Source organism: Aethalodelphis obliquidens, unplaced genomic scaffold (assembly GCF_003676395.1).
Source record: "Aethalodelphis obliquidens isolate GAN/ISIS:26980383/991018 unplaced genomic scaffold, ASM367639v1 scaffold51, whole genome shotgun sequence".
Classification (NCBI taxonomy): Eukaryota; Metazoa; Chordata; class Mammalia; order Artiodactyla; family Delphinidae; genus Aethalodelphis; species Aethalodelphis obliquidens.
In genome coordinates this window covers 6,482,307-6,500,702 of record NW_020837995.1, presented here as the reverse complement: position 1 = coordinate 6,500,702, position 18,396 = coordinate 6,482,307, and the positions used below count along the sequence as shown (strand labels likewise).

At 36.0% G+C, this 18,396-nt stretch overlaps 1 protein-coding gene across 1 annotated transcript in view; it reads right to left on the bottom strand.

Moving 5' to 3' along the window:
• The window catches only part of TSLIG3B (tRNA splicing ligase complex subunit 3B), a 33,791-nt gene extending 16,074 nt beyond the window's left edge, over window positions 1–17,717 (bottom strand). The window contains exons 1-4 of the mRNA XM_027083848.1: window positions 17,603–17,717; window positions 9,391–9,536; window positions 8,106–8,240; window positions 2,322–2,500 (exon numbers count right to left, since the gene is read on the bottom strand). Coding sequence (XP_026939649.1) covers window positions 2,322–2,500; window positions 8,106–8,240; window positions 9,391–9,536; window positions 17,603–17,673 — 531 coding nt within the window. The 5' untranslated portion in view covers window positions 17,674–17,717. The remainder of the gene's footprint in view (window positions 1–2,321; window positions 2,501–8,105; window positions 8,241–9,390; window positions 9,537–17,602) is intronic.
• Window positions 17,718–18,396: the final 679 nt, after the last annotated feature.

The following is an 18,396-nucleotide window of genomic DNA, read 5'->3' as shown; positions in this document are numbered from 1 at the left end:
GATGGAAATGTTCTAAAATTAGATTTTGATGATGTTGTACTCTGTAAATAAACTAAAATTCATTGAATTGTACACTTTAAATGGGCGAATTTTATAGCACTTAAATTATATCTTGAGAAAGCTATTTTTGAAAAATGAGCTTAGAAAGAATTTGTGCAAATTAGGGGGTCCCAAAGCTTAAGCTTTACATCACAGTAAATCTACCACTACAACAGTGATTACTGACACTGCTCTTACACATTGAAAAGAATTATTATTTTCTTAAAACATACCATTTCTGTAGATTCCTCACTATTGTAAATACCTTCGATTTTGATATTTCATATACTACTAAAAGTTTTAGTCATAACCCCTTACTCAAGAGGGACTCTGAATGCATGCTTAAGTTTCTCACATATAATCACATTCCCTGTATTTCAACATTAGATAACAGTTTTAATAACTTTGAGAATTACTTGTGATAAAGAGGGAGTTAAGAGCAGACTCTGAGGTTGACCACCTGGGTTTGAAACTCCAGTCTACCACTACTACTACTTAGAAACTTGCTTGTCTAATTTATTAAATCTTTCAGTACCTCAATTTTCTCAAATGGCTGTTGTAAATAATAATATTACTACTTCATTATAGGTGATGTAAGAATGCAATGAGTTATTACATATAAACATTTAGCACAGTAAATGCTGTATGTGTGCTGTTAATATTACTATAATTACTTTAGATTTACATTTGAACAGCTTCGAGCTAAAAGATAATGATAAATTTCCTCCCCAATGGTGACGAAGTGTCTTCTGGACACATCGTACATAGAAGAAAATATGGAAATTTTTGCTTTTGATAGGAACTGAATGGAAAAGTAAGTCATTATAGGTAAATATTTAGCCATGATGGCCATAGTAACTACTACCTTATAATTAGCCTGCCAGCACTTGAACACAGGCATTACAGCCTGCTTTAAGCAGGGAAAAGAGGTTTGGGGGTATTTTTAAATTCTAACTGAAACTCATAAAAGGAAAAAACCTCTCTGGGATCAATATGTGTAAGCACTGGGAGATTACGAAGAGTCTAGAAATCTGTCTCAATTTGAAATAGCCCCAGATATTTTAGCCAACCCCAGATCATTCTTAATCCAGAGAAACAAATTCTGAAGAGCAATTTATTAACTCTACACTCTAACCAGTGTTTCTGAGCTGGGATTCATAGGCTTATTCTTTGGTTTACAAGTTCTAGGGGGGAAAAAAAAAGTTTTTATACTGTGTTTTCATCTTAATGATACTAAAATTCTCTGACATTCAGTAAGACAAATCTTTTTATTTTTCAGTTCATAAATTATCAATGCAAAGAGTACTTCATTCAAGAATTTAGTTTAAAACAGCATGTCTAGAAACAGAGTTTTAGTACCTATTCTTGAGGGTGAGAATTTTCTTTTCCTTAAAAATGAATCTTGTATTATTCCCCTAGAGGACTCCTACAAAACCTAGGAATTAAGCCAGAATTTGGTCTGTCAGAGTATCATTCTCTCTAATCGATGGCTTGACTGGGAACAAAGATAGTTTAATAACTGGAAAAAAAAAAAAGCTAGAAGTACACAGGTTTTAGTTGTTTTTAACTACTCCATCAGGGTGCTCATTCATTTATTCACTATACAACAAACATTTACTAAACACTTATCCACCAGAAATTGTGCATTTCTTTGCTCACTGCCAAAGACAACCACACTGCAATTCTATTAACAACATCCATTAAAAAGAAATTTAGTTTGCCTTTGACTTCATAGGATAACTATACTTCTTTCATTATACCATAATACAACCTTGTTTAGAAAAGGGACCCTTAAATTTGCAAAAGGATTTCTATCAGGGCAAACCTTCACAAAGCCTAGCACTCACTCATTAAGATCTGATTCCTGAATATTACTTATAGTCAAATTAGGTCACATGCATATTAACTCCAAATCCAAAATTTAGTTTACACGAAGATAAATGTTTCTTTAAATAGAATGTATATCTTGTACTTAAAGGAAATACAGTTGACCCTTGAACAACATGGGTTTGAACTGTGCTGGTCCACTTATATGTGAATTTTTTTCACTAAATAAAATTACAGTACTATCTGATCCACAGGTGGTTGAATTTACAAATGCGAACTGCAGATACAGGGGGACAACAGTGAAGTTGTATGTTAATTATCGACTCTGCAGAGGGTTAGCACCCCTAAGTCCCACATTGTTCAAGGGTCAACTGTATTTTCATTTTTAATTCAACATTTACATATCAGCATTTAACTGAATTTGGGGGAAATGAAAAATAAAACAAATACAATACCTTTGATTCCACTTGGTTCAGCATAAGTGGAATGTCAGAAGTTGTTGACTTGGGAATACCAAGGGTATCGCAGATAGCTTGAACTTCCTGATAAATTTCACTATTTTTATCTAATTGAGAACTTTTACGTTTCTTGTTCTGTAATATCTGTAAAGCTTGAAGCTCTGTACTTAAAAATACTATAATAAGAAAAGGGAAAAACAAATAATGTTAAAATGCACAAGAATGCTTTAAAGATCCCACTTCTGGGTATACATGCAAAGGGAAAATCAGGATCTCAAAGAGATCTTCACTACCATATTCACTACTGTACTGTTCATAACAGCCTAGATTTGGAAACAACCTAGGTGTCCTTCAACAGATGAATGGATAAAGAAAATGTGGTATATGTATACAATGGAATTATTATCCAGCTTTAAAAAAGAAGAAAATCCAGCCATTTGTGACAACACGGATGAACCTGGAGGAGACTGTGCAAAGAGAAATAAGCCAGACGCAGAAAGACAAATACTAATGATATCACTTTTATGAGGAATCTAAAACAGTCAAACTCCTAAAGTAGAAAGTAGAATGGTGATTGCCAGGCCGGGGAAGGAGGAAACAAGGCGTTTAGTTAAATATAAATTTTATATTGGTTAAATATAAATTTCTGAAGAACTGGTGATCTGTTTTATTGAAGTTTTATAATCAGAGGGACCAGAACTTCCCTGGTGGCGCAGTGGTTAAGAATCTGCCTGCCAATGCAGGGGACACAGGTTCAATCCCTGGTCTGGGAAGATCCCACATGCCGTGGAGCAACTAAGCCCGTGCGCCACAACTACTGAGCCTGCGCTCTAGAGCCCGCGAGCCACAACTACCAAAGCCCATGCACCTAGAGTCTGTCCTCCACAACAAGAGAACCCACCGCAATGAGAAGCCCATGCAACACAACGAAGAGTAGTCCCCACTCGCCACAACTAGAGAAAGCCCGCGCGCAGTAACTAAGACCCAACACAGCCAAAAAAAAATAAATACGTTAAAAAATCAGAGGGACCTTGGCATAGTCCTCATAAGCAAAGTTTGATACATACTGGTTATATAAGATGAATAAGTCCTAGAGATCTACTTTACAGCATAGTGCCTATAGTTAACAATACTATATTGTACACTTAAAAATTTGCTAAGACAGTAAATCTTACATTAAGTATTCTTATCACAAAAAGAAATAATAATAAAGAGGGCAGAAGGAATTTTTTTTTTTAAATAGTGCCTACTTGCAAAGAGTTTAAAGTCTAGTAGGAGAGACCCACCTGTACTTCAACAATTTTAAAATGCTTAAGAATGTGTAAGACTGATAAAATATTCTCTCTCTGATATGCACAGCTCAAGCCAGGGGAGAATGTATAGCTTTAACTGATCTATTAAGCAGATTGAGCAATTTGAAAAACTGCCTTTAAGACAGACCACCCCAGGCTGTTCACAAGTCCTTTCACTGTCACCATTTTATCTCATCCTTTCAACAGCCATATTTTAAAAAATCATTCAAAAATCTTAGATGGAAAAAACAAAACAAACAACACAAAATGGAAACAGACTCATATACACAGAGAACAAATAGGTAGTTGCCAGAAAGAAGGGGTGTGGGGGTGGGGTAGAATAGGTGAAGGGGCTTAAGAGGTACAAACCTCCAGAAAGAAAAGGAATCAGCCATGGGGGTGTAACACACAATATAAAATACGGTCAATAATACTGTAATAACCTCGTATGGGGACAGATGGTTACTAGATTTACCATGGTGACCATTTCATAATGTATGCAGATGTCAAATCACTATGTGGTACACCTGAAACTAACAATATTTTGTGAACTCTATTTCAATTAAAAAAAACCTAAAAAATATCATTTTGGAAAGCAAAAAATTATCTTAAATCATTACAGTCTTTTTTTAAATTAACTTTTACAACAGTACAGTTAAGATATTGGGGTTTGTTTTTATTTGTTTAAAGTTATACACACACACAATTTAATACAACAGTTTCGACTTCAGCTGAGCAGAAAAAATATCTGAGAAATTGTTAAAAGTACAAGTACCAGGGTCCCACCCTCAGAGATTCTGAACCAGTAGGTCTGAAGTAGGATCTGGGAATCTGTGTGGTTTTAGACCCAAGGTGACTCTCATGGGCAGGCAGGATCGAGAGCCACTAATTTAAGATTTTTTCATGTGATCTATACACGATAGTCTAAAGAACCCAGAAGAAGTTAAGACCAACATGTATCAAACTTTGCACATGAGGACTATGCCAAGGTCCCTCTGATTTTTTAACTTCATTAAGCAGATCACCAGTTCTTCAAAAATTTATATTTTGTGCAGAATCATGGCTGAAGTCTGTCTTTGTTCTATGGAAACATGCTGTATGTAACAGTACAAACAAGAGTTCAGTCTAGTATTTAAAATGCTAATCCTCACAGATGGGAAATAATACAGTGAAAAGTCTTCTTCCCACCACAGATCCTCAGATTCCCCCTCCCCAGAGGCAATCACCAGTGTTAGTTTCTTGGGCATATTTTTAGGCATGCGCGCGCGCGCGTGTGTGTGTGTGTGTGTGTATTTTGTATATGTCTCTACCACCTATGCACTTTTATTTCTTTTAGAGAAACAAGAGCATACGATACATGTTCTGTATATTTTTTATTTACCGATATATCTTAGAGATCATTCCATATTTACACATTTTATCTACTCTCATTCTAATGGCTATAGAATGGTATCACTGCAAAGATGTACCATTTCTATTTAACTACTACAAACAATGCCATAATGAACATTCTTTTCATATATCTTTGTACAGTTAGTATGAACTCCTAGTCACTGAACTGCCAAGTCAAAAGACAGGTGAATTTTAATTGTGTTATTGAAAATTTGCCTTTCCAAAAGATTGTACCAATTACTCTCCCACCACACTCCAACGCCTGTAGTATATGAGAAGGCTTACTCCCCGCAAACTTGTATTATGACTTCTTTTTTTTTCTGGTATTTGCTAGTCTGGTAAGTGAAAAATGGTATCCTTTTTTTTTTTTTGTAACTCTTTAACTCTGGGGTATAACTGTGCATCTTTTCATGTTTAGAAGCAATTTTTTTTTAACTTTTTTCTGTAGAATGCCTTTTCATGCCTTAGGTACTTTACATATTTTTCCAGTGAGTTTTTTTATTTATATTTATTTTTATTTTTTTGGCTGTGTTGGGTCTCCGTTTCTGTGCAAGGGCTTTCTCTAGTTGTGGCAAGCGGGGGCCACTCTTCATCGCGGTGCGCAGGCCTCTCACTGTCGTGGCCTCTCTTGTTGCGGAGCACAGGCTCCAGACGCGCAGGCTCAGTAGTCCAGTGAGTTTTTATCTCTATAAAAGCTCTCCACATATTAAGGAATGTGGCCCTTTTCATTTTACACACGTTGCAAACAATTCTAAAAGAACATGAAGAAGCTTATTATATCAGCATGTTTTAAAGGTAGTCAAACTAAAGATAAAGATGAAATAGATGCTGGTAAGATTGTGAATTGGTATAACCTTTCTGGAGCAAATTATGGCAATATATCTAGACCAGAGAATTTTTTTAAATGTTCATGATCTTTGTCTAAGTAACCAAAAATATGAACAAAAAAATTAATTTAAAATAGAAAAATTGGGACTTCCCTGGTGGCGCAGTGGTTAAGAATCTGCCTGCCAACGCAGGGGACACGGGTTCAAGCCCTGGTCCAGGAAGATTCGACATGCGGCGAAGCAACTAAGCCCGTGCGCCACAACTACTGAGCCTGCGCTCTAGAGCCCGCAAGCCACAACTACTGAGCCCACACGCCTAGAGCCCATGCTCTGCAACAACAGAAGCCACCACAATAAGAAGCCTACGCACCGCAACGAAGAGTAGCCCCCGCTCACCGCAACTAGAGAAAGCCTACACGCAACAAAGACCCAACATAGCCATAAATAGATAGATAGATAGATAGATAGATAAATTAGAAAAATCCAAATACCCCCAAATTTGAAATCTGTTAAGTAAAAATGCCCATAACATAGAATGTTATGTAGCCAATTTAAATTATTTTTTCAAAAAATACTAAGTGATGGGAAAATGCTCACAATACATTAAATGAAGAAGAGGAAGAGCAGGAACTACATCTGTAACAGATCTAAATCTTATTTAAATATGTGTGTACAAAGGAAAAGGAAATACACTGAAAAGTTATTCATGATCCTCTCTGGGGAGTGAAATTATAAATTATTTTCTTCTTTTCATATTTATCTACTTTGTAAGATTTCTATGATGAGCATGTATTTTTTCAACATGTAACATAAAATTTACCATTCTAACTATTTTTAAGTGTACAGTGGCATTAAGTGCATTCACACGGTTGTATAACCATCACCACCATCCATCCATCCATCTCCAGAACATTTTCATCTTCCTCAACTGAAACTTTGTACTCATTTAACAATTCCCCATTTCACCCCACCTCCTGAGCATGTATTTTTATAATCAGAAAAAACTATACCAACCTCTCTTATATCTCCTCTTCACTTTTATTTGGACCAGAAACTTATATTACCGTTATTGCTGAGCTTCTTAGAAGCAAAGGCAAAAAGGGAAACATGATGATTTACACAGTTCTCACTGACTAACATAAAGAATTACAGATTACCTATATCTAAGGTAAGGATAAGGTAATCTAAGGATTACCTATATCTATATGCAAGTTCCTCATGGCCAGTGTTTCTTACCTTCCTTTGTGTCCCAATACACCTAAGGGTTACTGTGACCTCCCATTAGTAACAATGGTTCATTAAATCAGTGACTTACACTGAATGGGAGGAAGACAAGGAAATAGTGTAAGAAATGGGGGAAGGGCACATAATTTTTATCCTCCCCAAAACAAACAAGATAATTCAAATGTCAACACTTCCAACACCACCAGTAGTTAAACACATAAACATGATTTCTGCTCTAATGAAACTAACATTTTAACACTAGAACATAGAGGAATATATCACATGCATCTTTTTATAAATGGTACAACCTAAAATAGAAATCTTCAATAATAGAAGATGTTAGAAAAATTCTTTCAAATAGTCACCGCTTGTAGAACTTCCAAAATAGCATGAAATTAAACTAACTGAATTTTAAAAACTTTTAAGGGAGCCAATATAAATAAATGGATGTTATTCATAGTAATTGTTTAGATATAGGTAATCTGTACTCCAAATTCACGCCTGATGAAAATAGGCCACACTCACTAAAATTCACGTGGCACAAGGGCACAATTTTTTCTTTAAACTGATACATCCCTAATGCTTAGAGCAGTTTCTGGTACAGTAGAAAGGGATCAATGAATATTTTTGAACCATCATTCAGTGCCTATCATCTAATAATCTGCTTAGCAGCCTAGTTTCAGAGAGTTTTAAGATTAAATAGCAGTTTGGAGATCACCACTTTAGCCAATTAGTCATAAATGTAAAGAGATGAATTAGGTGAAGGAAAAATTACTGAAGTACCATACAAGTCACAAACGCTGGGCATTCTATATTGGCCAAATAAATCATAAGTGTTAGAAATCTTAAAGAGTACTTTAGTAGAATTTATACTACATTTATATAAAAATCTGAGTTAGTTTCATATTTTAAGCCAAATATTAAAAACTTTCTAATACACAAAATATCTAATGATTCATTAATTAAAGTTCATAAATCTTGACTTGAAAATAACACAAACCAGATTAAACACATGCATTTAAATTGTTCAAAGAAACATAACTTACATAGAAGTTTCAAACAGTCATCCTTCTTTTTTAAACGGTCTTTAATATCTCCTGATACGAGTACAGAATATGGACATGCCATTTCTTTTAAAAAGCCACTTATCTCAAGCTGGAAGCTTTCTAGATCATCTTTCCCTTTAAACAAGAAAAGGTATAAAACATTTACTAAATATTTACCATGTAATCTGATACTATCAAATCTACCACTAGTTGATTTTAATTTTATATTCAATTGCAAATTTTCACTTTGACATTAAATCCTTAAATGTGTGACCCCAAAAGCTTAGGTCAAAGTAACCAAAACATATTTCTACATATGGAAAGCAACACTTAAATTCAAGAACATAAGTATCTAATCATGAAATTATAAATATTTTTATATTTAAATCTCTGATATCTTCCAATGGGCTTTCCATAAAAGCAGATAAAATGGAAATATTTTATGTTAGTAACTGAAATATTAAAAGCATTATTATGGCTATAATTATTAATTGGCTTCAGAGCAAATGATCCATTTCTATTGTATTTCTATGGATTTGGATAATAAATGCTATCATCAAATTAAGCCTCAGCGCTTATCTTTCTTTCATCATCTAATTATGTGGGAACTTGTGTCATAAGTTCTGAATTCAGCTTATTTTACTTAGCTTCAAGTGAATTCTATTAGATTTGGCAAGGAAAAAAACAATTTAAAAGTAAGAACAGCATCAGAAGGGAAGGCTACTGGTCTCCTAGCAAATGCCCCCACAAATTTTATTTTTCATTTTATTACATGTCTGAAATTCTACCAATCAAAGACCCACAAGAACTCCAGCTACCAATACAGTAGTGAATTAAATAAACCTTGTGAGCTAGTACAGGAGTTTTTAATAAACGTATTCCTATGTGAATCCACGTCCTGAGTTATAGGTTTGGTAATACAACTTAAATTAGGGATTAAATATATGCATACTTTAGGGAAAAAAAAACCTTAATTCAAAATAAGCAGTATTCAAAACTTAAACTTTTTAAATAACCAAATTCAGACTCTTCTTTTTCTAAAGAACAATACTAAGTTCAAGACAGCAGATAAATAATTTTTTATAATTTTATATAAATTTAAGAACCAATTTTGGATTAGTCAATATAAAATTTAATCCAAAGATATTTAAATCACATATTGAAGTTGTTTGTAGTAATGACTTTTCTTTGTACAGTGAGCACATTATAGATAAAACTGTAAATCATAACCTATCATTTCATTTTACTAGTAAACAGAAAAGTAAATAAAACTCAATAGCAATACCAGCTGAAGTGATACTTTCTTCCAAGTTGCACAATGATTTTATTTGAGAGCCTAACCAAACACAGAGCTCTGAAAATTCAGGTGAAGATAGTCCACCCTCTGCTGCCTTTATAAGGGCTTGCTCTTCTAACAGTGGTCCCTTATACCTAGAAAGGAAGATATAAAAGGTTAAAACAAACAAACAAACAAAACCCTAATACACCTAATACTTTTTAATCAACGTCTGCTGCCTGTCTTTGTAAATAAAATATTATTGGAACACAGCCAACAACTGTACCCATTTACAAACTCTCTCTGGCTGTTTTCCTGTATTTGTGACAGAGACAGTGTGGCCAGTAAAGCCTAAAATTTTTACTATCTGGTCTGTTACAGAAATAGTTTGCTGATTTCTGCTCTATATAATTAACATTTGACTTTGTTTTAAAATTTTTTAGTAAAATTATCAACGAATTTTAAGATAAATATTACATATAACAAAGTCAAATAGAATAGAGTCTAATAACTATAACTTTTCTTATTCTTACAAGAATAAGAAAAAGGTAATATAGTGAAAAAAGAACAGATGCAAATTTAAATTAAAAAAATTAAAACTGAGGACATGAGATTTTAACCTTAACCATTTCTTTTATAATTTTATACTTTTAAACACTGCTACAAAGTGTATTTGAATAGAACCTTAAATTTTCAAACCATTTTTATATATTACCTTAATTGAATTTGATACCAGTTTTCTACTTTTACTGTTCTTTCTGTAACTGAGCCTTTTTTTCCCCCACATTATTAAACTTGTAAGTTTTAGCACAGTTGATGGGTTTTAATCCATTGCATTTACTTTTCGTTTGATACTCAAATTGTCCTATCTCTGATTAGTGGGAGCACATTCATGTTACTCAATGAGTCCTTTGATTTGTCCCCATTATTCTTTAAATATTTTCCTTGCTTTCTATGACAATATGTTCCTCCCCTATACCTGTAATCAGCCATTTCTCCAGGAAGCCCTGATTCTCTTCAATGGTATTTAGAATACACAATCTGGTCGTAAAGGTTAATCACTGTATCTGTACCTTTTTAAAAGAAATTATATCAGGAGTTCACACTGCTATTTCCAGTTCAAATTTAGAATTATAGGGTTTTTACCTATTTTGTTTTACATTTTTATCTATTTTTCTCTTACAATGAAAATTCTGTTTTTTTATGACATTTACAGAATCCTAGTAAATATAAAAATAACATAAATTACATAGTTTCAGAATAGAAAAAACAGCATTATTACTAAAAATAAAATTAATGAAAACAATTTATATTTTTATCATTAGGATAGATTCCAGTAAGGATGCATAGAAAAACAATTCCTTTCCATGTGATTAAACCTCCTACTCAATACACTGATAGGTATTTTTTTCATTTTGCTTTTAATTTTTAGGGATTTGTCTCTCTTTTTTTGTTTTGATTTCATTTTAATTTTGCTTTACAATTATGTAAAACATTTATACGGTTTCAAAGTCTAAAACAAAACAAGGTACATTCAGACAATTCTAGCTTGCAATATTAATACTGTTCCATCTAGTACTCTGTTTCCTCCCTTCCTCATAGGAAACCGTATTTATTAGTTTGGGGTTGTCAAACCATAATGTTTTAAAATATAAACATATATATACACAAAATATATATATATATATATAAAAATGTATCTTTTTTAGATAAAAGGTAGCCTACTATCTACTGTTCTATTCCTTTTTTTAAACATACACATGCACAGACACATATTTATATATACTAGAGATCTGTAGAGATACTATTCAAACATTTTTATAGTTGTATCCACTGTCTGGATATACCATATTTTATTTGCTATGCCCCCACAGAAGGACATTTCGGTTTTCTGTAATGCTTTGCTATTTAAAAAATTGGGCAAATTTCTGTCAGTGTATATCTGGAATAGATTTCTAGAGGTAGGATCACTGGATCAAAGGGTAAATGGCTATCCAACTTTGCTGGATAATGTTAAATTTGCCTATACAGGGGTTGTACCACTAAAGTAGAAGAGTATCCATTACCCATAACTTACCAAACATTTGACTCATGTCAAACATCTGGATTTTTGACCATCTGGTATCTCAGTATAGTTTTAATTTACATTTCTCTTATGGCACGACTGTACATCTTTTGATATGTTTAAAGGCCATTTGTGTTTCTTTTTCTCTAAATTCTCTGGTCATATTTCACGAAGGGTGAGTAGTTTCAAAGCCCCATTTTGCAGATAAGAAATTAAGGCTCAACAAGGTTAGGATACCTGCCTTAAGTAGCAGGCCAGATGAATATTCCAATTCATCTACTCTTTACAGCAATGATTTGAAGTTATTATTATCCTAATTCTGTAGGACCAGAAGATAATATCAGAAGATAAATGACGACACTCTGATTTAAATCCAGATTTGACCCCAAATGCTCCATGTGAACTCCAACTTCTGTCTACACTAATAAGGAAACAAAGTAAATAACCTGGCCAGGTAATGCAGCCAGGTAAAGACAGCTGGGACTAGACCAGGCTCTGCTCCTCCAACCAAGACTGGTTCCCCTGTATTACCTTTCTACCATATCTTACAGCACCTCTCATTGAGACTTATCAGCAAATATCTTATTTTCCCCTACTTGCTTTCACTTCTGCAATAAAGCAATAATCATAAGCTCCTGAAAAAATGTAACTAATTCATATTATTGGTAAGTTATTTTTACTGAAATGCCAATTTTAAAATTCAGCAAAAATTTACTAAATCACCAAAAATACTAAATCCTGAATACACAAGCTTTAATGCCTCAGTTCCTCAAAATAGGTAAAAAGAAAAAGAAAAAAGAAATGCATTTAACAAAGCTGAATATCTAATAACAATCATAATCATATAGAAACTAACATTTATAAACTAATCTTAGGCCAGTGCTATGTGCTGTATGTATATTACCTTATTTAATTGTCACAATATCCTATAAGATAGGTATTATTATCATGCTTAGTTTGTTCTATAAATTCTTATTGAATTAGGAAAGTGCTACTCTTACTCCAAAGATGTAACTCCAAAGAGTAATAACTTAGTAGTAACTGGGGACACCTCCCCTAGGCCTAGACTCCCCCAGGGCCATGCACACTTGAACCATAGTTGCTGATCTGACACTGCTCTAAGCTGGGTGAACCAAACCTTCAGTCCAGTAGGGCCATTGGTAAACCTTCACAAAGACACAGCCGGGGTCTAACTTACTTTCTGTTTTCTATTTTCATCGGCCAACATATAAAATATTAGACCCTTTCTTTCCCCCTGTCATTTACCCACCCTACTGGCTTGCCTCTGATCCAGCTCTCCACTTCTTCCTGCTTCTCAAACTCTTCCATATGTTCCATCCATAAAAAACAACTCTCCTATTCTGTCAATGTCTTCTCAGAAAGATTTATCCCTACTGCCTCTAGCTTTGGGTATTTTACTCTTAAGTGCCTGACGGTCAAATGGTGGGGTTTTTGTCCTCCTTGCTTCCGAATACAGCATCCATATCACTGCTCTCCCATTATCTTTTTTTTTTAATTGAAATATAGTTGATTTACAATGTTGTGTTAGTTTCAGATGCACAGCAAAGTGATTCAGTTATACGTACATATATATCTATTTTTTTTCAGACTCTTTTCCCTTATAGGTTATTAAAAAATACTGAGTATAGTTCACTGAGCTATACAGTAGGTCCTTGTTTATCTATTTTATATACAGTAGCATGTATATGTTAATCCCAAACTCCTAATTTACCCCTCCCCACCCACACCCTTTCCTCTTTGGTAACCGTAAGTTTGTTTTCTATGTCCTGTGGGTCTATTTCTGTTTTGTATATAAGTTCATTTTTGTATCATTCTTTTTTTAGATTCCACATATAAGTGATATTATATGATATTTGTCTTTCTCTGGCTTACTTCATTTAGTATGATAATCTCTAAGTCCATCCATGTTGCTGCAAATGGCATTATTTCATTCTTTTTTATGACTAATATTCCATTGTATAAATACACCACATCTTCTTTATCCATTCCTCCGTCGATGGACATTTAGGTTGCTTCCATGTCTTGGCTATTATAAATAGTGCTGCAATGAACATTGGAGTGCATGTATTTTTTCAAATTATGGTTTTCTCCAGATGTATGCCCAGGAGTGGGACTGCAGGCTCATATGGTAGTTCTACTTTTAGTTTTTTAAGGAACCTCCATACTGTTCTCCATAGTGGCTGCACCAATTTACATTCCCACCAACAGTGTAGGAGGGTTCCCTTTTCTCCACACCCTCTCCAGCATTTATTGTTTGTAGACTTTTTGAAGATGGTCATTCTGACCAGTGTGAGGTGATGGTAGTTTTGATTTGCATTTCTCTAATAATTAGAGATGTTGAGCATCTTTTCATGTGCTTTTTGGCCATCTGTATGTCTTCTTTGGAGAAATGTCTATTTAGATCTTCTGCCCATTTTCTGATCGACTCCCTCATTATCTTATAAATATCTCCCACTCTCTCCAGGCTCAGGCCAGATATGCCACCCTCTTTCTCTCGTGGTTTTCACCTATCAATCTCTTGGACACTCTTCAACATTCCCTGTGCTCAGTTTTTCCTCTCCATTCCTATTTTTTTCAATTATATTGAGTTTCTTCGAAGTCCATATGTATACCCTTTCCAATACCCTGAGCTCTCAATTCCCTAACCTCCTCTTTTCCAACCTTTGCCACTGCATATAAGTAAGCCACACCCAGATCATGCCATCACCTGGAACTACGGCACCTCCGAAATCACTAATTTGAACATGTCACTTCCTGACCATAGCCTACTATCTATCCTTCCAGCTTGCTCTTTTGACCACACTTAATATCATCTCTACCTCAGTTCCTATGGTCCCTCCACATTCTCTGCATTTCCTAGCTTCCGGCTGTCTTCACTTTCTTCCCTGTCCAATTGAGATTCCAAAGTGTATCATTTTATTTTGTTGCTCAATAAATACCTGTTAAAGAAATGAATCCTTTATACTGTCATCTCCTTCAGCTCTAATAGCCAATCAAATCACTGAGACCAGTAATATACTTCTTTCTATATCCACTACCACTGAGCAACCATCACTTCTTGCCTAGACTACTAACTAATTCTCCAATCTATTTTCCACCTTGCTGACAGAGGTAACTTTTCAAACTAGACATCTAATCCAGCGGTCCCCAACCTTTTTGGCACCAAGGACCAGTTTTGTGGAAGACAATTTTTCCACAGAGGGGGCGGAGGGAGGGGAGTAGGGGAGCTGGTTCAGGCGGTAATGTGAGCCATGGGGAGCACACGCCACGCTCACCTCCTGCTGCGCAGCCTGGTTCCTAACAGGCCTCAGACCACTACTGGCCCACAGCCCCGGGGGGGTTGGGGACCCCTGATCTAATCACTCCCTTTTTTATTTAAAATTCTTCAATCATGTCGTATTGCTGTCATGACAAAGAACAAAATCCTCAACATGGCCTGAAAGGTGCTGCATGCCCTGTTCCTCGCTGATCCAATCTTCTAACACTGGTCCTTGCTCTCTGCCCTCTGGCTACATCAGCCCCCTTCCAGTTCTCCTAATATGGCAGATCCTTTCCACTTTAAGGTCTTTCATATTTTGTCCTCACTGTAAGGACACCTTTGTCCTCCTTTCCCAGCCAACTTCACCTAGTTAACTCCTACTCACTCTTCCTATTTCAACTCAAATGTCACTTCCTCAGTAATCTGTCACTAACCCCTAAGGCTATATAGGTCCTCCTGCCACATTATGTCACCCTGTTCTTTTCCTTTGAAACACTTATTTTAGTTTATAAATATTTGTGTGATCATGTCTTTTTCTCCACCAGACTGTAAGCTCCATTGGGACAGGAACCAAGTCTGTTTTGCTCACCAATGACTTCTCAGAACAGCGTCCAATACAGAGCTGTGCTCAGTAAATATGTGAAATAAATTTCCCTCCACAATGGTGGTTCTCAACCTAGGCTGTGAAGCTTTTTAAAAATATGCATGCCTATATCGCACCCTTGAAGATCATGCTTCACACAGCTGGTGGTATATACCACACTGAAACATTTTTTTACAAGCTCCAAACATGATTTTGATGTATTACCAGGGTTGAGATACACTGTTCTACAAAATCATAGATTGTCAGAACTGAAAGAGACTTCTGAAATCTGATCCAGCCTGCTCCTTTCACGGATTAGGAAACTAAGTTATTACTACACTGTTTTCGTTTATAATGTACTACATCACTAAACTGTTCTTTCACATAGATTTTCCCTTTTAATTCCTCCCTTTAATTTCCTATTTTATCTGATAAACTGAAGTACTTTCACTGATATCCTAAATGTTTTAATCACAACAGAAAATGCATTATTCACAATCTACATGGAGATTTTGAAACGCATGTTCAATTACAACACATATTGTAAATAAACAATTACTTTTTTCACTTTTCATTATCATTATAGGAAAATTCAAACTTCAAAATCTTGTCCTTAATTATTCCAGGAAAAATCAGTTCTAAAGTATGTTTTAAATCAGTTCTAAACTGTTTTACTTTCTATAGTGAATAATCTGAAATAATTTTCCTTGATACAAGCCAAGATTATACCAAACTTCATTTTTCAAAACACCTATAATATAAACAAATTCAAAGAATGAAAGAAAAAAAAAAAGCACTGACTTTCCAGTTTTCAAAAACTATTTATAGAATCCCACTAGTCTTATCTGGAATACCTGGGAGCTCAAACCATTTGGGTCCAAAACACTTTAATTATTTTAACTTTTTGTGTTGGTTACTTCCTTAACCAAGTTACGTGAAAATTTCCACGGGATTTCACAGAAGTAAAAATGCCCCCTAAGTAATCACTGGCTCTGTTCTTTCACTTGACAAATATTTATTCAGGATCTAGTAAGTGCAAGGCTCTGTAACAATGAGTCACTGCAAAGTAGGTACTATCAGGGTCCCAAAGAAGCAATTGATAGAGGAGCAAGTGCAGTTTTAAGAAAAATAAAGGGGGGCGAGAGGGTGGTTCAAGCTTCACGATAGTACTGCAAAGGCACAGCCTATCCTATCCAAGAAACTCCAGACGTGGCAGGGCACACAATTTTACAGATGGCTCCAATGTCTTTAATTAATGTGTATTTTTTTGACTTGCAACTATCTGGCCCTATGCTTACCTCTGTGCACTCTCTGCTTTGAACTTTTCTTCATTTACTTACCCATTCATCCAACCACTATTTATTGTAGCAGATATGGTTGTAGGATGTTTTGGGGAACAAGACAGGTAAGGTACCTGTTCTCCTGGAGCTGACTTTTGTGTATTAGGGGGTGGAGGGTGGGGAGGGTGGATGTTCAAGAGACAATAAATAAATGTTTAGGACAAGATAATTTGGGATTGGGACCCCAGGACTGTGAAGAAAAACAAGATAAGGCTGAAGGAGAGACTATTTTGCATGTATTGATACCCATGCCTGCAAGTATTAACATCATTCCAGGAGCTCTCATAGCACTTAACCACCCTGAATTGCAAACACCCGTAGACTCTTTATAGTCCCCGACTAGGTAACCTACTAGTAATCTGAAAACTGTCTTCCTCCTCGGCCTAGCACACAAATACGCATTAATGAATACAGATTAACACCAAATTAATATGTTGTTAATGAATGGAAGAAACGGTGAAATGAATGGACTTGCACTGAACTAAAACCCCTTTCTCGGGTCAAGGAAGCACGAGATTCGCTCCCGCGCCCTAATTAATCCACAGGTTGTACAAGGTAGGAGACAACAGTCAACAGCTGCACTCCGGCTTCCAGCGCCTCTCCCCGGAGCGTCAACAATAATACCACCCCCGGGGCAGCAACTAATTGCCCAAAGGAGTGCTGCCAGCCGGGCCCCTCCGCGCCTTCGCCGCGGGTCCCGGCTGCGGAGTTCCGAGGCAAGTAGTTCGGAAGAGGGGGACAAGCGCCCCAGCTCTCCGGGCCTGCTCCACCCCCCAAGCGGATTTCTCTCCCGCCTCTCTCTTAACTCTGTCCGCGCCGGAGACAGCGAGGCAGGGACGGAGGCCTGCACCGAGCGGCAAGAGCTCAGCGAAGGCCCACGGGGAGGAGACTGAGGCAGCCATCGGAGGTACAGCTTACGTTTTCGGGGGAAAGGCGGCCCCAGGACTACTCACCCCAGTGCCTCTAGAGTGTCAAGCACGTCCCCCTCCATCGTAGCTTCGGGACCCGGTTCCGGCCCTCTCATGGTCCTTCGGCCCAAAGCTGTTCAGCGCTCTAAGGAGCCCGCCGGAAACTGGCGTCGCGGCGCCAAGGTTCCGGCCGGCTCTCAACCTGGACTGCCTAGGCGTGCCTCTGGCACTGGGGAACAAAACGTTCCCGGCCCGGAGGCAATTGGCTCTCCTGCCTAAAACCAACTTATGTAACAATGCTAACTTTTAAAAATAATAATAACAATAAATAGGAGAAATAAAAAGACTTCTTTGAGTTGTCTTAGCAAACATCGTGATTCTACCAAGTTCTCAACCAATCAGATTCCGGCTTTCCCTTTTTACAACAAAAATCCCTAAATGAAATATTAATTATCTTGAGCTAAAGTTGTACATAAGTTGTACATATCATGTACCTAAACAAATAATTTTTAAATGAATATACACAACAAAGCTCCAACTTTAAAGAAAAAATAGAGAAGGAAATTTATAACAAAATATTGTTTCATTATGAAATGTAGAAGATCAATGAAGTGATCAGATGCTTGCATCTATCTATAGAATCCTCTTCAACACACATACAGGCTATGTGTTGCACTGCTGACAAAATATAGGCGAGTTGTATAAAAAACAAAAATTCCATGGGCAGAATAGGGTAGCTGATGTGCTTTCCCCAAATTGTGACTGACTCTCCATAAAACTCCAAACAAACAAAACACAGTAGTCCCTCTGTGTACTATTTATGGAGAATTCAGTGTCTA